This window comes from Pteronotus mesoamericanus, unplaced genomic scaffold (genome assembly GCF_021234165.1).
Source record: "Pteronotus mesoamericanus isolate MK-2021 breed Mesoamerican mustached bat unplaced genomic scaffold, CSHL_Meso_final contig_130, whole genome shotgun sequence".
NCBI lineage: Eukaryota > Metazoa > Chordata > Mammalia > Chiroptera > Mormoopidae > Pteronotus > Pteronotus mesoamericanus.
In genome coordinates this window covers 26498437-26525704 of record NW_026555060.1, presented here as the reverse complement: position 1 = coordinate 26525704, position 27268 = coordinate 26498437, and the positions used below count along the sequence as shown (strand labels likewise).

The window sequence follows — 27268 nt, the reverse complement described above, 5'->3', positions numbered from 1 at the left end:
AAGCATTCACTAGAGTCTGACAGTTGTGATCTCTGTAAAGTTGACTTTCACCCTCCTCTTGGCCCACGAAAGACCAAAACAAGGTTCAAGTCTTCAGTGGCAGTAGCAGCTTTATCAGAGTCATTAGTTTCTTAACGACAAGGATACATTCTGAGAAATGTATCATTAGGTAATTCTGTGTTTGCGTGAACATCATAGACAAACCTGGATGGTATAGCCGACCACACACCCAGGCCATATGGTACAGCCTATTTATCCTAGGCTACAAGCCTGTACAGCATGTTACTGTGCAAAACAACACGAGATTAAGTCAAGCACAAGAAAAAATGATGCACATAATTACATGTACTATACTTTATCCAACTGGCAGCGCAGTAGGTTTGCTTACATCAGCATCACCACAAACACGTGAGGAGTACATTACACGAAGATGTTAAGATGGCTAGGAGGTCACTAAGCAGTAAGAATTGTTTAGCTCCATTATAATCTTATGAGACCACCTTCGTACATGTGGTCTGTTGACCAGAACATAATGTGTATGCATGACTATACTACCATTATTGCATTCCTGAGCCTTCTGGGTAGTCTCAGGTCAGAAACTGAGCTAATTCTCTCAGCAGCTACAAGAAATCTAAGAGTCAAGCCTCAGTATAATACTGGTCATAAAGCTGTGTAGATAAAGTGTTCGGGGAGTTTAGTAAGGGGATATTGCAGGCGCCTTCTAATGCGTGTCTGGTGCCTTCAGTGAGTGAAGCCTGCAGTTTTCATTGTGGGCTCATGTGTCTAAGTCCCACGTGGGACATTTTGTGGAGAAGCAATGTGATAGGGAGAATCGGCACTGGGTAAGAGCAGGAAGCTTAGATTTCTGATCCCATCTCAGTCGTTAACCAGCTGTGTGTCCTTAGTGAAGTCGCTTAGTCCCTTTAGACCTATAAATTGAGAGCATTGGACTAAATGATTGCCAGGCCCTTTACAGCTTGAGAGTAGAATGATTCTGTCCTTACAAAATTGCAGCTCCCAGGTTTCCTGCTCCAGCCCTCCATGCGCTTCACAGATTGATCTGAATGTCTAATGTTGGTCACCATGCTTTTTCTGTCTGTATGCGCATATCAGCTTCCATGATGGATTGTCAGCTCCCTGAGGGCAAGAGTCCCATTCACTTCATTTTGTGTCCCATGCATAATGTAGGTATACTTACCTGCTCTTTCCTCTCTTTTTACCTGTAAATCACATCTGCATCTTTTCGGCACACTAACCTGTACAGGTCTTGCTACCTGAAAAGGACAGACTCCACCTCATCCTCCATCAGGCTTCCTATATCTCTCCCCCTTTGTAGCGACTTTTCTTGAAACAGTAGATTATGTTTATCATTTCCACTGCTACCTTCTCTGTTGCTCCCCGACTCTCTACAAGCTCCCCTTCTGCCCTCCCTCAAACCTACAGAAACATCTTTTGATTAATTCCCTAAAGAATTTTATATTGCCAAATCCAAAAGAACACGTGGGCATTTTCATCATAGCATCTAGCAGCACCACCTTGTTCTTAAAGCTCTCCCCCTGTGGCTCTTGTGGGACCGGTTTTTCTGCTCCTGCTTCTCTTACTTGCCCTCTGGTCTGTCCCTCTCAGACCGGTGGTTCTGTTGCTGGCTCTTGGCTCTTCTCACTTCGCAGCCCCTCTGTGGACAGCTTCACCCCAGCCTGTGGCCTCCACTGCCACCTCCCAGAGCCATTACTGTTTCTTGAAAAGCACATTCCCAACTTCTCTCTAATCTCTGAGTCACAGCACATGGGTCACGTGCAAGACCTGTGCTCAGCAGTCTCGTCCAAAACGGCGCTCTTGTGTTTTCTCTTTTTAGATGATAATCCCACAATATACGTAGTTGTCCAGGCATGGGCTTCTCTCTTTTCCTGTTTCCCACAATCAGCCAGTTTCCTCCGAAGTTTAGACCTTCATCCCTTGCACATGGATGTTTGCAGTAGCCTCTTTGCTGTGCCCCCTGCGTCCTGTGTCTCTCTTCTATAATCCTTCCTCAAATGTAGCCAAAAGGGACTTTGCTAGGATTCAAACTTGATCTTGTTGCCTTGGCTACTTAAATTTTCTATGCCTGACCATTGACCTTTAGATAAAATTCCTATTTCTTAGTGCGCAAAATCCTTTGCGAGCTGGATGCTCACCCGCTTCGCAGTTGCTCCTGGGCCCCTCCCCATTCGTTTTGGATGACTTCCTCCAAGAAACTGTGCTCTTTCTCACCCCTGTGTGCCTTTACGTGGGATATTCCATTTCCCCCTCCTCTGCTGGCAAGTCCAACTTGTGGCCTTAAGGGCACTAATCGGATACCACCTTTGTAGAGAAGCCTTCTCTTCCCTTGCCAGGCAGAAAGCAGCGCCAGCTCCCCTGGGCTCCCTCAGCCCCGTGTTCCTATGTCTGCCACAGCACTTACCCAAGTTGCTTGGGAGGCTGTTTACATGTCAGTCTCCCCTACCACACAGCAAGCACCGAAGGGTCTGGACTTCTCCCCTTGGCCTTCATTGCTCACTTCTTAGCTTTGAGCCCGGGACACAGTGCGTATGTCAGACATTTTTGCTGAACAAGTGGATAAGACATGGGCAAAGAAGAGCTTACTCAAAGACTTAGTCCATCTCCCCCCAACTTTTTTTTTTTTCTTTTTCTTTTTTAGTCATTCTCTCCATTGCATAAAGGATGGAGGCCACATTCCTTAGTCCAGATCCGGGGTTTTCCACTCTTTACTTCCACCTGCTTTTTAGGTGTATATTCTACTCTTTTTGGAAAAGTCTGATCTACTCATTGATCCCTAAACAGTTCATTCTCATTCTAGACTCTTCTGTAAATTGAATAGATTAATGAATGGAGTGCAAATAGGAGTAGAACTCACATCTCAAGGCCTGTGTTCTATGCAGAAAAGCATCTTGCCTTTTAGAATAAACAGAGCGGCTCTGGATGACTGAACCTCTCATTCCGTGATAGTCCTCCCTCTTTCCTCTTCCTCTTGTGTTTTGAAGACCCTGGCAGGCATTAGCGGCACATGGTCCTGACTGTCTGGTAATAATTTCCCATCGTTTAAGTGCTAGAGCCAAGTGCATTCCCCCTTCATTTAAATTAGATAAAACCCAGAGCTGTGGCTTGCAAGTGATGGAAGTCCACTGGGGAAATTAAAGGTTCAGGGAGAATGGGACCCATTATAATAAACGCATTTGCACAGCCAGTGATTCCATCTACCCTGTGGCTCTGATGTTCCTTGGGGTAGGATGAAATATGAAGCAGGAGGACCTTTGAAAGCAGTTTGAGGAATTTATTTTAATTGGAAATAGTGACAGCATTCTGCACTTGGAGTCAACCCTGCAGATCATGCAGTGGTGTGGTGGGCATTGCGTGAACGGCCGGGGGGACACCCAGTTCTGCCACAGTTACGGATCTGGGCCTCACTCCATCTCAGGTTCTTTCTACTCCTACCTGTGTACTGAATAGACATGGTCCTAAGGTATGTGCCTCTCTCGCCCCTCTTTCTGTCCCTTCCTCCCTCCTTCCATTCCATCCCACACTCTGTGTCTAATAAAAATTACACAGTGGCACCTGAGTCAGTCAACTGCTAGACCTTCAAATTCTCATAACACTGAGGCCTAAGAAAATGCAAACAGCAGACAGAATGGCCAGAAGAAACCCAAAGACAATCTGCTTTCAAATTTATAACAAAATAATAGTAGCTCTTTTATTTTTTTCAACACATCCTATACCCTGTTAATTAAGCACTTTACATGCATTTTCTCACTTAATCCCCACAGCCCTACTGTGCAGGTGTTATCTCCGTTTCGCAGATGAGGAAACTGAAGCTCAGAGAAGTTAAGACACTTGTCCAAGATCCCATAGTTACATAAATGACAGGGCCAAAATTACCTCTAAGATACAGGCAGAACCAGGTTTCGAACTCCAGTCTGACTGCTGAGCCCAAGCTTTTAAATACTGTGTCCCTGCACCCCCTGTACCCCTGTCTTAAAAGGGCTCTATTCTTGAACATAAAACACAGGCTTGCAATTAGATTCGGTTACATTTTACCTGGGGGAGGTCTTGTTATTTATCTATGTGTCCTTATACCAATATCAGTGTTCAAGTTTAATAGCGTGCAATTTCTGAGACTGTTTTTACAGTTGTTCAACCTGCCTTTACTTTCTCACTTTTGTATTTTTAGATGCATCATCCCATTCAGATGAAACCTGCAGATAGTGAAAAGTCAAACGGTAGGTGGTGACCAACTGTCTCATATAATGTCTGTGTCTGTAAGTTAAGGAGTCAGCTTGGGGAGGGAGATGCCAGCCCCCGTTGCTTTTTCCTCGGAAGGGCAGCGAGAGCTGCTCCGGGGAACTTGCACTCTAGCTGGCACGTCTGGAGAGCCTGAGCCTCACTCTCCTGCCTCATTTATCTCTGGTGCGAAGGTCTGGGAAGGTGTTACCAGAAATGGCTTTTCGTGTCCCCCTCTTGTGGACTTGCTCAGTGTGGTGACCCTGTGGTCTTTGGCTGTTGTTTATCTGCTACCACAGAGCAACACAGGACACCTGATGGGGAGGAGTGACCTCACGCTGTGCAGGGACGAAGGGCGGGAAAGGGTCACTCTCTAAGAACCAGGCTATCTTTTTTCTCATTTCCATTTGTTCTTCTTGGGCTCGGAGGCTGTCTTACTGCACACTTCTCCAAATTGTACCAATGCATTTGCATCCAAATTCATTCAGAATTCAGTCTGCTGATTAAATAAACATACACTCAATGCAAAATATGCATTTGATGAGGTCCGTGATATAATTGAGATTTGACTGTCCGAGACACGAGAGGGTTGATAGCAACATTTCTCTCTCAGGTTTTTGCTTCCACTTACACGAGCCTTCTGTCCCTGTTTTATATTTTGAATTTACTGAAATGTGTGTTAAAGGACTCTTCTACCTTCTTAGACCTCAGAGCTTTCCTGTCCCACAAGACTGACATAATCAGCGTGGCTTCCTTCCACAGGCAGCTCTGCACCTCATTAATTAGTAATCAGGGCAGAAGCCATGCACTCAGAGATCTGCATATCTGCAAATGTAAATTATGATTGGTCTCTAAATCTCTCCACAAGGTATTTTTTGCTAATTGTAGTGCATCCCATTTTCTGGCTTCTTCACAGACTAGAAAGTTTTGAAGAGGACCCTACCTTGTGTCGTGGGCTGCTAGCCCCCAGTTCATGTGTTGGGGAGTAGACGTTAGTGCTTTGCCCGCCATCAGCCACACTCTTCTCTGAGAGTTCGTTCCCTACATCCTTTGCTGCTTTATCACAAGCATGGCACTTGGTGTCAGAGTGCCTAAGATCTGCCACTGCTTTGTTGTGGGACCTCAGTCAAGTCACTTCATTCCTTCATTAGACAATGAATACTGATTACTTACTGTGTGCCAGGCATGGTACTAGCTGAGGCTGCAGGAATGACTTAAAAAGAAGAACAGGCTGCAAAAGACTGTCCTGACCTCATAGAACTTACATTCAGTCTACTGATCTCTACTCGTCCCTCAGAGACTGAACTTTAATGTCCTCATCCATAAAATAAGAATAACGGTAACTCCCTAACATAGGTTGCCTTTTGTTAAAGATTTGTACAAGAAGTCTGTAACAGTGCTTTGTATATGAGAGAGCACCTCCATACCATGCTACTTATTGCTGTCGAGAGTTTTTCCCTGGTCACATAGGGCTCTGCACTGAGTGTGTCCTCCCCTGCTGAGCTGACAGTTCCTAGAACGCTTTTGCTCCAGGAGTGCATATTTACAGCCTGCTGTATTCCCCATGGAGAGAGGGATCATGCATTCGTGGGATAAATTCTGTCAGTGAAGGTCATCTTGGAGCTTCTGTGTAAAAAGAGATGCTTCCTATCTTTTGGCCCCACCGTTCCCTGAACTGGGTCAGGACAGGGGCGATAGAGCGAAAGTTTATGGAAAAGGCTTTGTCTTAGTTCTGATCAAGGTGTGATGGACTAGAGAGCTGAGTTGGAAATACTTAACCTGAAATACCCAAATAATTAAACCATGAAAAAATTTCTTCTTTTGCATTTTCTGTTATACAGACATGAACCCTGACTTAGAGAACCCTTTCCATAGAGCATCTGCAGAAAGGCCTCAGAATGGTTCATTGCCCTTGCTGCTCAGTGTCTGCTCTGGACACCGAGGGTAATGCTGGCCACAGCAACAGAATAAAACTGCCATGAGCACGCCCAGTTTTGCATGATCTCAAAAGCTAAGCAGGACTAGGCACCATTTTTACTAAGATGAGAGAATACCTAAAAATGACATTTTTCAGGGAGCAATGCAGAGTAGCAATTAAAAACTATTTTGAGGAGCCTGGACCTTATCCCTGGACCCTGCATTTGTTAGCTGTGTCCTTGGTCACATTCTGCAGTCTTACCTGGCTTGTCTCCAGCTGTAACAGGGCACTGTCTGTAGTGGTCTGTAGTTGGAATTCTTCTTGTAACACCTATCTTAAATGGTATTTGAGGAGTACGTAAGTCACCATCTACAAAGAGCTGAGCACAGTGCCTGGCTCACAGTAAATATTCACAGTGCTAAGTTATCGATGTAATTCTGGCTCACTGAGGCTGGCATTTCCAGCCTGGGCTGCTCATGTCACGGCATAGGTCTGTACACACAAGGGAACCCCCACCCCCAGACTTTCTTGGTGGGCCGGTTCTCCCTTTGCTTTGTAGATTGAGCTTCATTTCCTGAACTTCCAGTTTAAAAAAAAAAAAAATGTCCAAAAATATCAATGGACTGAAATCTGCTTTTCAAGTGCTTTTCTTTACGGAGACTCCAGTGGAAGCTCCCCTTGCATAGACATGAATAGAGTTCAAGGTTCTCCTTGGACCTGACGGAGGAATCCAGAGAAATGGGTAATTTTCTAAAGCAAATGATAAATGCTACAAGCCTTTTCTGATTTCAAATGGCAGCTTTGACAGGTAAGCATAGTTTCCAAAGCTCAAAGAGCACAAAGATTTCTTTGGCTCAGATGCTCGAAATAGCTCCTGTAGCTGTGAAAGAAGTACAACAAGCTCTAATTGCACTTTTATTGAGTTTGCTGACATTTATGGATAGCACAAAGGGCTCATCACAGTTAGACAGTTACTGCCTTCATTATCAGTATGTACAGATTTCTAAAACTTGGTATTTGCTGAGCAAGACAGGGCTTCTCATCACAGATTAATTAGTGATGGGCAAATGAATTCCAGAAAAGCTTTTACTCTTTTCAGCCTTTGTCCATCCAGAGACTCTGACAAAGGGAACTTCTGTGGTGAGCTCAGAAATGTTGGACTGCTCTTCGATCTGCCCTGCACATCAGTATTTTACTGAACGGGTTTCCGAAATCTCCCTGGATTTCTATAGCCTGCCCTTTTTGTTGGCTCTGATTTAAGCTGCAGCCTCTAGCACATTTATGCCAACTCACTCATGCTTCTACTATGCCAGGTATCCCCCCCTCAAAAAAGCCCACTGCATTAGCAATAAAATGCTGGGGCCTTTATGAATAACACACTAAATCAATACCCAACTTTCAATAGATGCCGACTTTTTTTGTTATTTTTCAATTGCACATAGTCTAGAGATGGTGCAGGAAGGACATTGGAGGAGGTGTGGGTTTCAGGGACCAACATATGCTAGCACAGACTTACTCTCTTTAATTCTGTGTGCCATTGGAGGGCCTGTTTTCCAGCTTTTAATCCTTCATCACTGTACAAGAAAAAGGTACCAGCAGTGCAAGATTGAAAATTAATTGCAGTTGTGCCATGACTGTTGTGGCTTAGTTGGTTGGACATCGTACCACAAAGCAAAAGGTCTCCGGTTGGATTCCTGGTCAGGGCACGTCTGAGGTGCAGGTTTGGTCCCTGTTTGGAGCGTGTGCGAGAGGCGACAGATCGATGTTTTCCTCACACATCGACGTTTCTTGCCCACTCTTTCTCCCTCCGTGCCCCTCTGTCTAAAAAATAAATAAATAAAATCTTTTAAAAAAAAGAAAAGAAAAGAAGAAAATGCAGGTGCTACATGTGACTCTTATCTAGCAGGGAGCGATAAGGAAGGCACAGAGGTTGCCTTTGGTTCTGTGCTTGGGGCCTTGGTGGCTGTAGGCAGGGTGCACTCTTACGTCATGCTCCTGGCTGAGAGGATTGTTCTTGACTCTGCGGACAGAGCATAAATCCGTCCTGCTTTCACCTTCCAACATCACAACTGGTCAGGGGCCCTTAAAGCTTCAAATCTGGAAATGCCATCCAAGGCTGCTATCTCTCTTCTCAGGGCCTTGGAAATTCCCAGGGCTGGTGTGTCAAGTTCAGAGCTCACAGGAGGCAAGATGACTAAAGATTGTCAGGGAGGATCAAGACCTGCGAGGCTCCAGTACACACAGGAGTAGCAAGGTGTTCCCATCCAGCCCCTTTCTGATTCCCTGGAAGATGTAGAAATAATTTTTAAATTCAAAGTAGAGAGACTCACAGATTCGAAGGCAGTAATTAAATGCCATATGTTAGCACTAACACATTGAAAAGTTGTTAATTAATTCAGGCCACCCAAATCCAGGTGTGACTTTGACAAGTTGTATACCAGGGTGTTAGCAAAGGCTTGCAGTTAGGGATGTTTTAAAAATTAGGTTCCTATCCCCCAAACTTAAAAAAAAAAGGTCCCACTTATCATATTAACCCTTTCTTATTTAAACCATGGAAGGAGAACTTGAAATGATCTCTAGCCTGGAGAACCTTCCAGTTCTGCTATTGCTGTTAACTGATAGCAGTAACCCATCTGCACAGCACTTTGTATATTAAAGTATTTCTCCCTCACTCATTCACTGGTTATCCTAAAGGAAAATAGACTTTTTCCCAAGAAGGCAGAGACCTTATCTTTTAATATATTTATTTTAAATTTCCCTAAAGCACTTAGCAGAGTACTACGAACATGGTAGGTTTACTTAAGCAATCAGCATTCTTGTGGATTGAAAAAAATAAGTGAGAAACTCACTGCCTGTGAATACTTAGGGAAAAACCCACCAAGAAATTCATCAAACATTGATGAAAAAGTTAAGTAAATTGAAGATAATTATATTTATTTAAAATGTTGACAAGGCTGTTTGGAGGGATCCTTAGCGTGGGAATCCCAGGGAGAATTGGTATGAATAAATTTTCACTGGAAAATCAGGAATACCCAAGGGAGAGGGGGCTGGATATGTGTAGTCATCCCCCCTTCGCTGTTAAAGCAAACATGGCCCAGCTGTTGAAACCACAGAGCAACCTTGACTAGCAAAAGATTGCAGGCAGCCAGCTTCCTTTAAGCACGCGCGCACACACACGAAAAAAATTCACACTTTGAATAGCATATGGATGGTGTAGGTTTTCGGTTTTTTTTCATTTTTAACTGATAGTCATTACCGAAAAAAAGTGAGAGTTATCCTCGGTCTACCTGCCTGTCTTGAGTTTCCCCTTCACGGTGATTCGAAAGTCAGAATTTCTTAAATGGCTTCCATTTTCTTAATGCTCATCTTAGGTTTCTAAAAAATCATGTTTTCGCTTACTGAGGAGCTCCTCGTTTTGTTAGTGTCATATCCCTTTTAAGTGCAAAATCTACAAGTTGTTTTAGCTAAATACCATAATCCAAGGTTTACCAGTTAAGCCAAAATCCAACTGGGAATGTATTATTTGCTTTTGTCTAAAAACACTAAAACAGATTCTTTAGGAGCAGAAAAAATCGAATAGCAATCTCATCAAGACAGTGGCCACTGCTCCATCGGGGGTGGGAGCCCCAGAGATGAGAGGGAGGGAGGAGGGTAAGAACTGCAACGAGACGTTGTTCCCATCCCACTGCCCCATAGCAAGCGGTTCCAGCTCCCTTCCCCTCCGGTTCTATCAGTGCCGCATCGCCCCACCTGTAAACGGGTCTGGCGTCATCGTGCCCATCCCGGTGTTGGCGATCGCAGACACCCATCGGAAAGGAAGCTGCTTTTCCCGGGTATCTCATGTTTCACAGATCACTCTTGGGCCAGTGCTACCCTTGACTTCCTGTGTTTTTACTTGTTCCCAGGAGACCTTTGGTAGTTCACTTACTCTTCAAGGAGAAAAAAAGATCTTGATTTAAAAAAATTTTTATCTACGTACTGGAAGTCAGGGCTTCAGTGGCCTCCCTCCAGGAATCATCCCATGGCCCCCATTGCCCATGCCTATTTAATGTATCTAAACACAGACAGAGGCCTTGGACCATCTGTCACCTTCCTGATACATGGAGCCCCTCTCTACAGAGAAAGCAAATAATTGTGCCTGTTGTGCTGAAGCCGGGCAGCTTTCCTGCATCTGCCCCCGAAACGGCCCTTACTTATTCCTGAGCAGTTAGTATGCTGTTCCCCACGCCACTACCGGTCCATCCAGTCCCTGCCCATGCTTCTTAAAGGCCAATTTAACTTCCACATTGTCTTCAAGTCTTTCCCAAAAACTGCGGGGCACAGTTCATAGTGGACAGGTACTGTGGAATTGTGGTTGGGACGCATATTCCATGGAGCCCTGGAGGTTCTCTGCATGGTCTCAGCAGCAGCCACAGTGTGGAGAGAGGCTCAGTGGAAGGGTTCTGGGCTCCAGCACGCCCACCCGCATGCGCTTCAGTCAGCCAAAGCATGCTGGCTGGGCCACTTCTCCCCAGTATTTAAGAAAGAGAGAAAGGAAAGAGAAAAGGAAAAAGAATAGAGTTTAAGCCTTCACTTCATAGATGACAAACCAGGTCCACAGAGGTCAGCTCATTTTCTAAAGTCACACATCAGCTTGATAGTTGTGCTGGAACTAGGGCCTGAGTTTCCTAATCCCGGCAGTGCTCTCTCCTTGAAGCCTTGTCTCCCTGCTCTGGGCTTGCAGGAAACAGTCGAGTGAAAAGAAGCCTGGATGGCAGTAGGGTATTAGGTCATGGGCCAGGTTAGGCCACCTCCTTGCCGAATGACCCTGGGCAAGCCCCTTCCCCCTGCCAGGCCTCGGGATCTCTTTTAGAGGTGAACAGAACACCTCTCAAGTCTCCTACTTCCAGTCTGGGGTTCATTTAGCTGTCTCACTTAAGCCCCTCAAAACTGCTCTGTCCCATATAGTAGTCACATGCAGCTAACTGAAATTAGTTGACATCAAGTTACACTAAAAATCTGGTACCTCAGTCACAGTAGCCATTTTTTAGGTGCTCCGTAGCTAGACGTGGCTTCAGCTGCTGCATGGACATCAGTAGAACTTTCCCCATCCCGCCGCATTCTCTTGGACAGTACCTCGTTAGTGTAGACACCTGTGCTACCTCACTGCTTCCCAAATAGATCTTCTGCCCCACCTCCCAGAGGGCGGACACCATACAATGTGACTTAGGTACCAAGAGCAACTGGCCCTAGAAAGTCTAGAGTACAGTCTTGTGGGTTAACTTTCGAGGGAAAGAATAAGAGAAACAGAAATAAAAGCAATTAAATAGCAATGACAAGCTTATAAGGCATATACAGAAAGAAGGTTTCCACAGGGATGGATGGCGGAGCCTTTCATTAAGCCAGGATGATCTAAGGTGCTGCTGCAGCCGGCTGTCCTCTTTAATTCTAATAATGGATTGAATGGAACATGGGAAATAAGCAAGACTTCTCCCTGAGGGGTTCTATGTCAGCCTCTTGCTCTCTCCTAAAAAAAAGACTCCCAGCACTGCCCTGAACTCTGCCGTAGTGGTGCCTGTAAAGCTAAATGTAGGCCAGTGGTCCTGAGCACAAGCACGTAGATTTCGAGGAGAATCTCCCTGGCCATCTGAGGTCAACCTTCCCCTATCTTTACCCTCATCAAAGGTTAGAAATTTGCACATTGCTGTCATGGCATCCAAAGTGAATTTCTGTTCATTGAGGGTCCTGCCTCCAAGTGAGAATAATAATATTGTTCTCTCTTTCTTGTTTTTTTGGTACGGGGCCATCCTGATATAATTCTCAAGTAGCTACAGCCCCATTTGCTTCGGTAGGATCATCTTCCTTTTTCATTGTAACGTGCAGACCACGTGTGCTGGCCTGTTCAGGGCTGCAGAGCCCATGCCAAAGACAGGTCATTTACCGGGCTTCCAGAGAAAGGGTCATCTCTCATCTCCTGCTCCCCTCTGGATCTGTGGGGACAAAGCTATGTGAAATCGGAGGAGAAGGCTGCTTTCTTCCCTCAAATGTTTTGTTCAAAGTGTCGTTTACTGTTTCATTATATCTGCTCCTTTTGTTTTTCCTCTCCTGACCTTTTCCTTTCCTTGTCATTCAAGTTAACAGCTACAGAGAAAGAAAAAAAAAATCTGTCTCCAAAAATATCTCTGTGGAATGGTAGTGTTTAGCAACTACGTGGAACTTGAACATTTTAGTAAACACATTACCATTAGTTTCCAAATGAGGGGAAAGAATTTCTTGGTGTTCTGTGTCCTATGAAGCTATTTTATTAGTAAGAACAAGCTCACAGAGAGTACAGTGTTCAGGAAGGGCAAGGTGGGAGAGTGGAGGCAGCTGGAAGTCCAGGGTCAGCCTTGGGGCCCAAGCTCAGTCTCACGTGACGGACACCCGGTTTGATGTGGTAACGAAGCATTGATTACAAGGGAAAAAATGACACTGGCCTTTTCTCATGGATTATTTTTATCTCCTAGCTGTGGAAGACAGAAAATTGTTCATAGGAATGGTTTCGAAGAAATGTAACGAGAATGATATCAGGGTGATGTTTTCTCCATTTGGCCAGATAGAGGAGTGCCGGATCCTCCGGGGACCCGACGGGCTAAGTCGAGGTGAGTGTGCTGTCACTAAAGTCCTTTCCTGAAGTGCTAATTGGAACTCTGTGTCACAGTCGAGGTAGATGTAGCCACCACACGCAGCTAGGGGTTACCCTGTAACACATCCTGTGTGATTAAAGTTATCCAGCCTGAACTTTTCACCATAGCTGAAATGATCACCTTTTATTTCTTTCGAGTTGGGAAGGTCTTGGTACCAACATACCAGCTCAGGTTCTCACTGTCAGACGGGAAGCCAGCAGGCTGCCCAATTGTCACACATCCCTTTTCAATCTCAAATTGAAGTAGATCCTGGAGGGTGAGGGGGAGACGTGGAAGAGGAGCAGAAAACTTAACTCTTTTCGTCTTAGTTTCTGGCTGTGCCTGAAAAAAAATGTGAAGGGTGTGGGCTTCTCGACAGTGATGTAAACCAAGGAAAAACATCCATGTTTCCACACAGGGCAGAGCAGACATGGACTCAGAGTAACTGGGCCATTCTTGGAGCATCAGGGTTTATTCTCAAACCTCCTGGAGTCCTGAACACAGGGAGTCCATTTAGTGACAGGGAAATGACCTCATCCAGAAGAAGGTTGTAGGCTCCTCTTTGTCACCGTGGTAGAAGCAAAAGCTGCGGCTCCAAGCATTGATGAAAACCAGTTTTCACAAGCGGTTGTACAAAGAAGTTAGAAATAACTATTCTCTTTCCCTGTTTGCCATCCCCTATGACAAAGCCACACACCCCTTTTTTAAAACACGCATGAGGGCTGTCGCGGAGTGTTAACATTCGTCTGACTGCAGTTTCCCGATCAGCCCAGGGAGGCCGAACTGAAAGCAAGTATGTAGAATATAGTTTTCAGTTTCTTATAAGAAATCTGTATTTTTGCAACATGAAAAGGATTTCATCCCATTAATGTAGTTATCAGCGCAAGTTCCATGGGGCTAATTAGAAACGTCTCCTCATCCCCAGCCTGGTTCTGGGACAGCCCTGCCATCCCAAACCACATGTGGAAAGAAAAGGTCGGGCGTTAAGTACAAAGCGCTAATTTTCACCTGTCTCCCTAATTTTACTTAAAGTCAGCACCATGTGCGGAAGAACATTTGTTCTTTTGACTTTTAGACATAAGCTTCATGATGTCAGCTGCCAGAATTGCAAGCACAGAGAACAAAAGCGTTCCACCCACATCCACCTCCAGTTCCCCTAATGGAGGGAGTCAGAGGAAAACTGGAAGGAGGTGGATCAGCTTCGAGCTCACCATCCCTGTATTTTCTTCTGCAGGTGGTTTAAAAAAAAAAAAAAAAAAAGAGGGGAAGAGGCATGGAGATCACAGTTTATGCATTCTCGAACAATTCTGAACCCTTGTTATGTAACCCTCACTGAAAAGATGTGGTTCTGTAAAAACTGCACAAGACAGGATACTGAGGGAGGTCCCTAGGCAGCAGACCCCGTGCCTCTGTCTCATCTGTAGCTTGCCACTTGTGCCATTACCAGTGTCACCCAAGATAGTGCTTCGTGCTGGTGACCCTCACAACCTCTGGTTCCTGTACAACGTCCCAGCAGAAGGACACTAGGGGTTCTGTCCTCCCCCACTCTGTTCCATCCTCGGGAATTCACGCCATGACAGCTTCTAATCATATCTGATCACATTGTTCTTCTGCAGTTATGATAGACATAGGCCCACTTAGGCAGACAAACCAGGACAGAGAATACCAAGGGGACAGTCAGGATGGCTAAACAAAGGATGAAATATGTAGGAAACACACGATAATATTTTTCCAATGCCTTTCTGCTGCCAATTTCATAATTAGAACCACTGCTCTCTCCTGTTATTCTCAGTCACTCTTCTGTGTTTTCATTGTATTTTTTCATGTGCTGAGGCACCTGGCACTGAGAACAGAAAGGCAGGCCTTAAAATTACTCATAGCGAAATTTATAGTGGTTTGGGGGTTAGTGACCCCCCACGTCCCATCCCAGAACTTCTGACAGGAAATGTTACCATAGTCATTTCATCTTCTTACCTCTCTCCCTCAGTTTCCCCATATGTAAGTGGCAGCAGTCGTAATACTTGCCCTGCTCATGTCAATGCATCATTGGTTAGGAATGTGGGAGAGTTTTTTTTGACAAGCTCACCATCCATGTGGTTTACCTGAGACCCTGACTGTGAGTTAGGGAGGCACGACTTCCGTCCTCTCTCTGCCGGGCTGGGTCTGCGCAGCAACCCTCCTCTCAGAGCTGTGCGGTGGGGACGCCGGTGCCCGACATCAGTGCCTGCAATGTCTGGAGCTCCCTGAGCAGACGTGAGTTATTTCTGCAGATGAGATTTTAAAGCAACCACAACTTTCACAGAAACGAAGAGGACACGGGACTTGACAAGAGAATTTGGCCAATGCGATCAGCTGTGTGGTTGATTAATTAACCAGCCCTAGAGAGAAGCAGCTCGTTTCTGACACAAGTTAGGAAAGACCCTCATCAATATTGTATGTGAAGGCCAGCTCAATGTAAAGAGCAGAAGCTTCCTCCCTGCCCTTTTTTTTTTTTTTTTTTTTTTTTGAATAGAAAAGTAATTTCTGGTGAACTGATGAGATTCCCTATGGCAAAAAAGAAAATACTCATTTATAACCATTTGTTCTGAAATATAAAGACAGACAGTGGTAGGTTTTTCAATTAGCAGGACCCAGGGACTCCTGGGTGCCGGGACCACTCCTGAGTCAGTGTATTTGTTAAAAGAAACATTCTCTTTCATGCTACTATTTTGCTTTCATTAAGGAATTGCAGTTTTCAATCAAATATTAATAAGTGTCTCCCATTAGTGGCACCGCAGATAAAGGACGCTCAGCACTTCTGGTCTCAGTGCCTGTTGCTGGCTCAGCTGTTTCAAAAATAAATAAAAATTAACTGAAATGAAAGTCTGGCTGCTCTGAAAATTACCTCCTAATAACTAAGCCAGGGCATAAACTAGTCAATAAGAAAGTTTTTATTGGGTGGTTCACTTTTCTTTTTTTGCTTTTCAGCTACAAGCATGATGCTCCTCCCTCACGGGTGTCTAATGTCATTTCTTCTCTGTCACATCAGTGGTTTAAATTCCTCCCTGATAGGTATTGAGCTCATGTTTCTCCAGGCTTATGGACTCAGTTCCCCTCACTGAACCAGACTGGTGGGCCACGAGGACCCACAACTTGGTGCCTATCAAGCTGCACTATCTACTTAGACTCACTGTCTGTTTAAAAAAAAAAAAAAAAAGCATGATCTATCTACCTGTTGGCAAGAAAGACCATTTTAAGAGTCCCATCATTACTCACCAGCACCCAGGTCTGTCTCTGTCATGTTCCAGGACAGACCCCCACCCCCAGGAAATTGCCACAACTATACACAGACAGCACCTCGCACCCACCAAGCACATTGCAGCCACTCAGCAAGTAGCCAAACTCTGCCTGATGTTGCACAGTAGGCCCACAGCTAAACATGCATTTCCCCTTTGGGGCAGTAACCCATTCTGCCATCTTTTCTAATTTGGAAAATTTGGTTTGAGATGCTTTCAAGCACCGTCAAAATACTCAGCTCCCCCTATAATGGCAGATGAACCTCTCAGGCCTGCTGCATGAGCCTTCTTTGAGAAAGCACACAGCGTGCCAGGGAGCCCACACACAGCGAGTCAAAGGAGATGTAGGCTCCCAGAATCAAAGCGTGAGGCTGTGAGCTAGTGCACTTATGTGACAGTGTTACCTTAGCATGCTGACTTCCTAAAATACACCTTTGTTCCCACCCATAACCCCACAGTCAGAATGGACTATTTGGGCACAATTTACAAGGTTTTTCGCACCATGGAAACTGCATATTTGTAACTCAAAGACAACGACAGAATTTATTTCATGTTTCTTTCCCAAAAATTGCAGTCGAATCTCCACTGCCATTTAAGGTAACTTTCTCTTGTTTAAGAATATTCCAGCTGTGTTTATGGTATTCCAAGATTCTCCTGCCAAAACCCTTGACAAATGAATTGGCAATATTTTCAGGGATGTTGGCGAGCACAGACTGGATCCAGCCATCACATCCTCATTTGTTTTTGTTATATCTGATCAGGATGTGAGGATAGGGTGTTTGACTCTTAAAACATGTACACAGAGGGGGACTCAGTTTTGATCACACCATGTTAGTCTTGCCCACATAATACCTTAACATTCAGAAACTTTCATCAGATGCTCCCCGGATTATCACCTGTGCCTTGCCACCTTGCTGTGGACACAGTCTTCCATTCTCATCTCAGGGATGAGATTTTGCCAGCTATTAAGTCCTAGGCTGCACTCGGCCTCAGGTGCCATCAGTGAATGGGCTCTCCATGCCAATTTCAAATAAATGGACCACCATTGGGAATGGTTGAGTAGAGTATTAATTTTGGTGCTCCATTATTATTATACTGATAACATGTTTAATAACCCTTGCCACTGCTAAGAAGGATACAGTGAGGAAAATTGGCTGCGGTATGATCTTTTTTCGGCAGAATGAGAATTTATAAACAAGTTTTGCATAGGTTGAAATCTCCTTCATGCTGCATGCGTTATTTTAAATTATGCTTTTTTCAGTTGAAATATAGCAGGCTGCTGTGCCTTTTTCATAGAAGTAGCACAAAAGAGGCCCAGGCATTGTCTGTGCTTTTTAAGGTGCCTGTATTTTTTGTGTGCGTACAGAGCAAGAATTCATCTAGTTCTCGAAAAATTCTCTTGCAAGCCAAGAGGAGAGAGAGAACACCTGAGTTAAGCTATCCTTTCCATTGAAATGACAAGTGTAATAGATGTGTTCCAAAGTCTTCCCTGTGACAGGGCTACGTGCTTTCCTTAGATCCCGTCTGTGGGAGGAAATTACTTTGAGAAACCTTTCCCCAGTCAATCATTTATCTGTTTTAGCAGCAAGAGGGCAACCTCACTGAAATAAAAGGAATTAAACTCCTTTCCTTGCTACTAGCCATCTCTCACTTTCTGAAAGTGGAGACAATAAATAATTGCGGAGTTGGGCACATTTACAGATGGAGATTTTTCTTCTTCTTCCTTTTTTTTTTTTTTTTTTTTGCTATTATGTTTTTGGAGGCCTTCACATGGTAGTGTACAGACTACGTTATGTAACCCTGCTGTCCCCCAAAAATGTAGCTTCACTGCCTAGATACACGTATCTTTTCTCCCAAGTCTGCTTTCTCTTGTGTTTTGGTCAATAGTCTGGGAACTGACTGCCAAGACAGCACATACAACAGACTAGAAAAGTTAAGGAGTAGACCCCCACAGGATTGGAGCCTGTCAAGACTTTGTGCACCCAGGAGCACATTTTATGTAGGAAAAGAGGGCACTTATAACCTAAGTTATTTCTGTCCATGGAGAGCCGCCTGGTTAGCTTGCAGAAGGAGCCAGCAGCCAATCTTGACTATACAATCTTGGTGGCAGGAGCTTATGTGGGTGAAAAGCCACAGGTTTGAGGTCTACCCCTGAAGAGCCACCGTAGCATTTTCAGCAGTGTTGAGAAGAAAATTGAGATCCAACCACAACACCACCATGACCTATTGTTTTAAAGAAATTACAAAGGTTAAAAAGCTACCAATTCATGAAACATCTGGTTGTGAAGTTGCTTAACTTCATCCAGAGGAGCAGAGAGAGTGAAATTTTTCAACATGTGCTCTTGCTTTATAAATGACACAGTGATTTTCTCTCCTAAGTAACTGAACACGGCACACAGTACAACACTGGACAGAGCCCCCAAGGAGACAACATCTCTCTTAGTGTGTTACTGCCAATAGAAGAAAAAGGTTAAAGGAGTCACCAGATTTGTCAGATCATTTATTTTTGGCTAGGATGAGGATCATATAATTAGAAGCATCAGTGGAGCTTTAATTGCAGGTTTCATACACGAAAGGGCAATGGGTTGAGTTTATAGAGGTATAATTTAATTGTTCTATTGCTAATACTCTTGTTTTTAGACCTGTTAATTACTATATACCTCTCTCTAAGTTATTTACAAAAGTTCTGCTTGTTCTGAAATTGTGGTAAATGCATAAACTGTGTCTTATTGATTTTTGTTGACATTTTATGTTTTTTAATGCCTTCCTAACCTCCATTTGGAAACTGTCAGTTTGGCACATGTTCCTGGATAATAAGAGCAAATGAAGTGAATGAAACAGTTCTTTTTGACTATACAAAGCAGTTAGTCCAGGCTTCACATGGTTTCAAATATACCTCCATTAGATTATTTATTTGCTTTTGCCTCCATTGTACTCTCAAGATAAGAAATGGGAAAAGAAAAGTCTCTTAGTGTTATTTCTTCTGTTAATAACGTCTGTGATAATGACAATGTTTTTGAAGAGACATTACTTTGAAATGGATGGTAAATTTGGGATGCTGTCATTTTACAATAGAGCTGAGTATCAGTATGGAAGCCGGTAGAGGTACTGTCATCTGTCTCACACTCTATTGCACACGTCATCTAGGCACCTTAGAGCAGGTTGCCAAATTGCTTTTATTGATGACAAACCTGCAACCAGTATAAGTACAGGCAGCGTGTGTGAGTAAAAGCTTCACCAGCTGCTCTGACGTCAGAGAACTCTGAACAGCTGAGCATTCCTAGTGAGCTGTACTTCAGGCTTCAGAAGGCCAGCTGAACTGGGAGGTGAATGTGAGATGAATCTGCCATGCACTGAGAGTTTTATGTATTAAAAATTACAGCATAATGCAAAAAAAATGCATTGACTTATTTTATGACTGGATGTTGTTGTGCTTTTGGGTTGATGGGCAGGCATTGTTGTTTGATAAAAAGGTGCCAGTACAGTATTGACTTGATAATCTCACCAGGTACCCATGCAGAGCAAAAGAAGGAAATATGGTTTATGGCTCACAAACGGACTTATGTAAACCAAACCAGCCACTGGTTGTTTAGACGTAGAACATTCTATTTGGCTTCCTGGCAACAAGGGCAACCATCTCACCTTGTTGATGCCAGATTTCCACTCTCGCATTCACTCTGAGATGACAAACAGGCTTTTCAGCCTTTCAGCGTTTAGATCTGCTTCATTTGGAAATCTTTTAAGTAGTAATAATAATAATGTTTTGAGTAAATTGAGTGGAACACCAAATTATTCTCTGATACCTAAGTTCAAACTGTGCAAGGCTAAACAAGCTGAAAATCAATGCACTTTTAAAGTCATTAGAGATCCTAAGTGAAATAAGTCTGCATTGCTTTAGCTCAGCTTTTAGTGTGCTGTGGTTTTATTATAAAAATCAGCCTGAATCTGCATTAATTTCACAGTCTTTTTCTCGAAGAAGCCCAAGGGTGCATGATGAATAAAATGTGACTTTGCAAAGGCAGTGTTTGTCTTAGTGAAAGGGGCAGGGGCCGTGGAGCTGCAGTGGTGACCTGCCTGGCGGCCAGAGCTGCTACAAGATGCAGGACCAGGCGCTAGAGAGTCCAGTTATTTTTCAGAACAAGAGAAAAATAGCCATGGAATGTGCGGTGGGTCTCACAGGAGACAGTCAGAGAGATAACGTACATTGTCTTGTGAATGCTAGATTTTAGATCAAATCGCTGATGCATATCAGAAAGTCACAACTTCCAAAAGTCATAAAGATTCTACACAAACAAAAAAAATCCAATGTAAATTTAAAATTTTTCCTTTATGTGCAGTGTTGTTTCTTCTCAGAATAATAGAGCATTTGTTTTTCTTCGTGATTAAGAAGTACTGGTTTGTGCAGGATTTGGTATACTGCTTTACTTCTGAATGTCATCAATGTATATTTATACACATATATTTTTAACTACCCAGAAGAGATTAGATATATTTATTTGCTGACATTTCAAGCTCTTGGAGTTTTATGCACATTTACCCTTGGAGGATTTTATTATTTGCTGCTTAAAAATCAACACTAAAATTTGAAATCCAGAGCCCTAACATGTGGATGCCCTAAGTAGAGATAATCAGCCAGGCAGAAAATGTAAAATAGCAACTTTTTATTTTAGAAAATGTAAACTAGATCTTGCTAATTTCAAACCCGTGGCTAGAAAGAGTACCCAACTTCCTTCTCCTCCTCTCCATTTAAAAAAGAACTAAACTAATCAATCAGCAGATCTTTCTACTTTGGTCAGATTAGCAAGTCAGCACTGTGAGTAAAAAGCAAAATACGATACAACCAAAGAGAGAAGTTGTTTATTTTTATGTACTACTGAGAACAGTGTCGTCCTGTGGCAGTTCTCGTAGACGTGTTGGTTTAACAAGCGTCCAACCCTTTTGTCTTGTTGTTTTTTGTCTTTCCTGCTCCCTGTCCCCTTGTTTCCCACAGGCTGTGCGTTTGTCACATTTTCTACAAGGGCAATGGCACAGAATGCAATCAAAGCCATGCACCAGTCTCAGACCATGGAGGTACTGTATCATCTGCCCTTTCTTTGTTTTCTTTGTGCAAATGATGGGGATGGTAACGCAGTTCTCTCCTGTGTGCATCGTTCACATGACAATCACAGATTTAAACTTCCACCATCTCTCTCCATTCATTCATACTCATTCTCTCCCCTCTCTCTTTCCCTCTCTTTTTCTCTCTCTCTCTGAATCTTTCCCCTAATGACTTGAAATGGATTTAGGAAAGCCTTCCACCTGCTCTCCATTATTTTTTGAGCCTTTTATTACAGCGGCCAAGGGTCTGCCATGTAAGGTCATGATGCAGTATAAGCCAAGTAGTATTTTGTACCTAAAGGGTCACATCCACCCTTCAGTCCAGGATTAGTGTGGATTAAATATGGACAAACACCCCTCCAAATTGCAACTTGCCCTGTGCTCACAGGGTTCTTTTTGTTTTTTAATGTGGGATGAAGTTATCTTTCGTCAAACAGAATTGTGTTTTTGCATCAAGAATGTTGGAGAAATTTACTATTTCTCCCACTTCATTTGAACAGTGAAAATGCTCGTGGATGAGAGTCCCTTGAAACATTAGATTTGTCTTCTTACTAAAAAAAAAAAAGAAAAAGAAAAAGAAAAAAAAATGAGCAATAACCCAGAAACATAAAGGCTCAAGTTTGGTCTCCTAATGAGACATAGCGGATTTAGGGGAAGATAAATACGCTGGCGTGGGTGTTCACCCACCAATGCAAAATAGATGGCTCTATACTTTTAGTCTGTGATTTGGGTCATGGCCTTTCAGAATTTTGCACAAAAGCATTCCAAGAGTGATATGCTGTTACTTATTCTGTATTGTCTGATAGAATCATTTGGGAGTGCATGTGCTGCTGTATTACGTACACTGTATCTTTGTGTATGGGTGATCTCCTCCACAGGCAGCCTTGTGGCATTATCTGAAGTTATGTTTTTCATCTTTGGGGGTAAAAGATATTTTCGATTTTATTTAATCTGCAAAAATTTCTTTATTGACTGAGCTTTTTTGGCCTCCATTTTTGGGGGGTTTTATTTTTATTTGTTTGTTTTGTTTGTTTTTTGCAATGCTGCATCTCCCAAAGCATGCTGGGAGCTAAGTGCTCATTATGCGTCATGTTCTCTGGGCACCTTTTTTATGGTGAGCCAAAAGGTGGGCGGGAAGGGGGGAATGAGTGTGCATGGCCTTGTCATTAAGTGTTTATTGTACTTTTCTGAGTTTTGATATCAGCATTGCAAAGCCTATCGTCTTTTTCGAACCTCATTTTGACTTTGATATTCCTAACATATCTTATATAATCGCTGTGTTTTCCTTTCAGTGCAATGCATTTTTAAGACACTCCCACCCCCCTACCTGAAAGCAAGCTCAGGTGAAAATCCGGCCATGATAGGAGATAATTAGCAGGATTTGAAATATCTAGGAAGCCAATCTTGTACAACATGCAATTACCTATGTGACATAGTTTTTGTCCGTCCCCACCCCCACCCATTAACTTAGGCTGCTCCATTATTGTGGATCAGTCTGATTTCCAGCTTCATTTCAGTTTGGAGATTAAAACCGAAGTGCTATTAGGAAAAAGAAAGTCTTTACCTGTATTTATTATCTTCCATGTATGTGTTTCATCCTTAATTATTTTTATTTTCCATAATTTAGTGATTTGTACCTGAATTGGTCTCATCTTAGATAATTTTTTAGTCTAAATTCTTTCAGCTCTGTTAGAAACATTGCCACCCCAGCGTCTTCGCTCAGAGCCCCCTAAGTAGAGCCACAGAGGGGCTAGTGTGGGGGCCTGGGCTCCCCTGTTACCAGAGAGGGAGCGCTCGAGGAAAGGAAGCAGGCTGGGCCTGAACCTGGCCCAGGGAATAGTAGGCTCTCATAGTGAAAAGATTCTGCTGTAGAGAACGGTGTGTACTGATTCTTAAGAAATCCTTGATCCTTTGTTACTGATATCTATTATTTTTTAAAAAATCGAATTGGTGCACATGTTTGAAATCTGGACATCCATGCTTAAAGAATGGGGCCCTCAGACACCTAAATGTCTTGTTTAATTAAAAAATATTGACATTGGAATGGAAAATTATACATATGCAGTTACATTATAGTGGTACAACTGAAGTATGTTTTCTTTTTTTAACGAATTACATTATTTTCAGGACTCTGGCTCACATCTTTAATCAAGATGTATTATCTAAGAGATTCGAATTGAAAATGATGTGAATGTCAAAGTTTAAAAGAACACGTTTTTTAAAATAATTAATTTATAATATTGTACCTTTTATTTTTCTACTTTCCTCCAATCTATCCCTATCCCATTTTTCCGTTTCAAGGTTTAAATAAGTAATATTTGAGCTATAATCATTGGCCTGATTTTCTGCTTTTTATCATCTTTTCCTATTTAAGGAAGAAGAAAAACAACAGTAAATGTACTGTTAGGAGGAGATGCTATAATTTGTTATTGGAACAATTTGATAAAGCAATAATAACCCTTTTCCATGCAAAACCCTTTCTCTATATAATTTTCCTCTTCAGAGTATTTTGCCCTCTTTAAGGAATGAAGTGCTGAAATACGGAGCAGATGAAGAAAAATGAAGCATAGCTTTTTTTTTAATGGTGGAAACACTACTTTTATGCAATTTATTGACATTTAACATTCTGTACTATGACTATGGCTACCAGAGCTGAAGACCGATATGCTGGAAACTCAACTGAGTCACCTCATTTTTTTCCACATTTTTTGGTAATAACAGACATGATAGCTTCATGTCTTCATAACTACCTCCCCAATAACTACCCAAGGTGATAAAAAAAAATGCAAGTTTGTTTTTTAGGAGAAGGAGAAGTGACCCAAAGGGAAGAGAAAGGAAAAAGCTCATTTAAATAGGAATACAAAATTTCTGAGAGGAGTGAGAGAGGTCTATTATCATGCTGAGTTTCAATAAAAGTTTTTTTTAATCACTTGGGTAGAATTACTTCTTTTTACCTCAGCAAAATTTTAACAGCTTTAATTATGATGAAAAGTGAAGGCAAGCTATACTAATAAGAAGAGATGGGGCGGGAGGAGAAAATGTTTCTGCTGAGTATTTACCAAATACAGATATTTAAAAGGTGCTTCCAAAAGGAGGGCTTCTTCATGCCTTGAGGAGTTAGGCCCTTTGTTTCCCTAATGATTTCATCTCTATCAAACATGAATTCCTTCTATGATATAACCCTTGGCCATTTCTCACTACCCCTCCTCCTTTCCTTTTAAAGGAAATGAAACCTGAAAGAAGCACCTAGAAGGCTGAGATCTGTTAGAAAAAAGAAGTCAAATAGACTCCTCCCTCTACCATTTATGCTATATCTCCTTTGATTAGACTATACTTGTAATTTTTTTTTTTCACAGTAGCTCCGGGACTGTGGATAATGTAGATATAATACGGAAGGAAGAGAGAGATTTCTGAAAACATGGGAACAGTAACATTGGTCATTGCCTATATTCTGTGACTATCTCCTTCCTTCATCTATGCTTCTGAAACAAATCCACTTCTGATTATATTACTGGATCAATATGATCCCCACAGTTTAAAAATACATAACTGAACATCGAAAAGAGTAAATAAACAGATGAATGAGAGACACTTTTATTCCCATCACAAACCACCCCTCCCCCATCCTTGTCCCCTGCTCACACGTGGAAAGAGGCAGACACGCAAAACAGGCCTATCTTTCAGACAGGCGAACCATGAAGCTTAGTTAAAGAACATTGATGAGGTCTCTTGTCTCTGAGGAGGTCCTCGGAAGGTTGAAGGAAGACACATGAAGAAGGAAAGAGAGGCAGTTTTATAATGAGAGCAAGAAAGCAAATGGCTTCACCGACCACCAGATCCCCAGAGAAACCAATGACAGTATCCGGAAATTTCTGTTGATGGTACAATTCAGAGAAGAAGAAGGAATATCAAACCATTTTAAAACCATTCCAGACACTTCCATGTTTCTCCAGGATAGTTCAGAAAGCTAGATCCAGTGCTGAGTTTCATGAGCGGATTCGACCAGGCTGTAACTCCCTCTTCACTTTCCGCTGTGTCTGACCACAGGGCTGCTCTTCACCTATTGTGGTGAAGTTCGCTGACACTCAGAAGGATAAAGAGCAAAGACGCCTCCAACAGCAGCTCGCACAGCAGATGCAACAGCTCAACACTGCCACCTGGGGGAACCTGACGGGTCTGGGCGGACTCACCCCGCAGTACCTGGCGGTAAGTGCTGCAGGGCACTCAGTGCGTGGTCCCCACGAGAAGAGGGGAGCACACCCACTGCAGCTCTTACAACCTACTTGTCCCCTAGGTATGCCAAAGAATTCATTTGGGGGACACTTAGTCTCAGGAAATTATTGAAATCAGCACTGATACAGAATATTTTTCCAAGCTAAGTGGGTTAGCATAAGCACATGACTAATTTAATTCTTGCCTGATACAGGCTGAGCAAAGCCCCACAAGGCTAAATTTCCAACCCATGTTTGAGAGACATAAAATCCTGCATGAGAAGGGGTGTAGTCCTCTCAATAGGCAGTAATTTAAGGATACTGAGGCAGCTTTGGCTGGAGGACTCACAGCCTCAGAGGTTAGTCCATTCCAAGTCAGGACCCAAATGAAATCCCCATGGAACTTTCCTTCACTGATCCTGGGCCTTCCCAGTGGAACTCTGTCGACTAGATTAAATATTTCTTACTTTATCTATTTGATACCAAAAATTAGATCCGATTTCAGGCCAAATAGACCCAGTTCTTTCCGTCATCTCTCACATTTCATTGTTTCTAAACTCTACTTTCTTGATTTTTCTTAGAGCCACCTGTTGTAGTTTACTGTCAATGTCTTTATTAAAATCCAATCACCAGAATTTAAGACAATTCCCCTGGTTAGACCTGAACAGCACAGAGCAGTGACCCGCTAGTGTGGACTCAAAAATCTGCTGGTGTAGCTTGAAGAACGGCATTTGTAGTAACCGTGTCGTGTGCTACACGGAAGACAGCTAATGTGCCTCTAAGTTTTTCTTTATCTTTCCTGAACTTCCTGCCAAACCATGCTACTCTACTCCATTTTTCTGTTTTAAAACCTAAATGCCCGACTCCACATTTATTAATATAATTTCATATTGTGAGATTGGGCTTTTTCCCAGCCTCTGCCAGTGTGTTTGTGCGCATGTTTGTATGCGTGTGTCTGTGTGTGTCCTAACTCGGCCTTCCCAGGATTGTATTATCCATTAGACTGACTTTGTCTCAAAACCTGTACTGTTCTGCAAAATAGTCCTCCCTGTGGTTTTGACAAGTCAGACCACTCTGTTTGTACAGGCGAGAAAAGGGAGAGTCGGAAAGGTTAGTTTGCCTGACCCCAGGTCATGCCACCGGCGTTCCAGCGGGCTGCAGCCATCTGTGTGTTCTCTCCGTCTTGCCATGTTGCCTCTCAGAGAACAGATATGTCTCCTATTCCTTTTTTGCCTGCTGCGTCCTGCATGTAATAGCTACTCGATACATGTTGGATTAACAAATGAGGAACATGTTTCTCCTGTCTTCGCCTGAGTCCTTGCTAAAACCATTGGCCGAATTACTGTCACTCTCACGCCATTTCTCCATCTGATCCACAAAGACACTGTGGGAGATTTTGCCAGAGGTCTTGCTATATATGCTCTGCCAGGTCGTCTTCTTGGTCTACTAGTCTAGAAATTTTAAGAGACAAAAAAAACTAATGTGTCTAACTTAATTTATTTTTCACAAATTTGTGCTTTTCAGATGTTCACAGACCATCTGTTTAATGGTGTATATAAGAATTTTTACCAGAGATTGAAGTCAAGCTCACCTCTTCTTTTCATAGTTTCTAAGAATCCAGCTCCCAGCTCCACCGTTTCCAAAAACCAAGACACATGTGCCCGTCACTGGTCTCTGGCACGTCTCCTGCGCCCCACCACGTACCAAAATCTCTGGCCATGTTTCTTTGGTCACAAATGCAAAAGATTTCTGTGCTCGGGAAGAAAATTAGTCTCATCCTCATTTAGAAAACACATTTCTGCACACTCTTTCCTGTGTTTTCTCCAGCTTTGAATTGGAAGTCCATTTCCGTGAGGGCTCTTGGCCCTC

The 27268-nt window shown here is 43.0% G+C and overlaps 1 protein-coding gene across 7 annotated transcripts in view; it reads left to right on the top strand.

Moving 5' to 3' along the window:
• The window catches only part of CELF2 (CUGBP Elav-like family member 2), a 496281-nt gene that overhangs the window by 414293 nt on the left and 54720 nt on the right, over positions 1-27268 (top strand). For all 7 annotated transcript variants that reach the window (XM_054593851.1, XM_054593805.1, XM_054593841.1 and 4 more), the window contains 4 exons: positions 4205-4253; positions 12658-12792; positions 21082-21161; positions 25236-25394. In XM_054593851.1, the coding sequence (XP_054449826.1) occupies positions 4205-4253; positions 12658-12792; positions 21082-21161; positions 25236-25394 (423 nt within the window). The remainder of the gene's footprint in view (positions 1-4204; positions 4254-12657; positions 12793-21081; positions 21162-25235; positions 25395-27268) is intronic.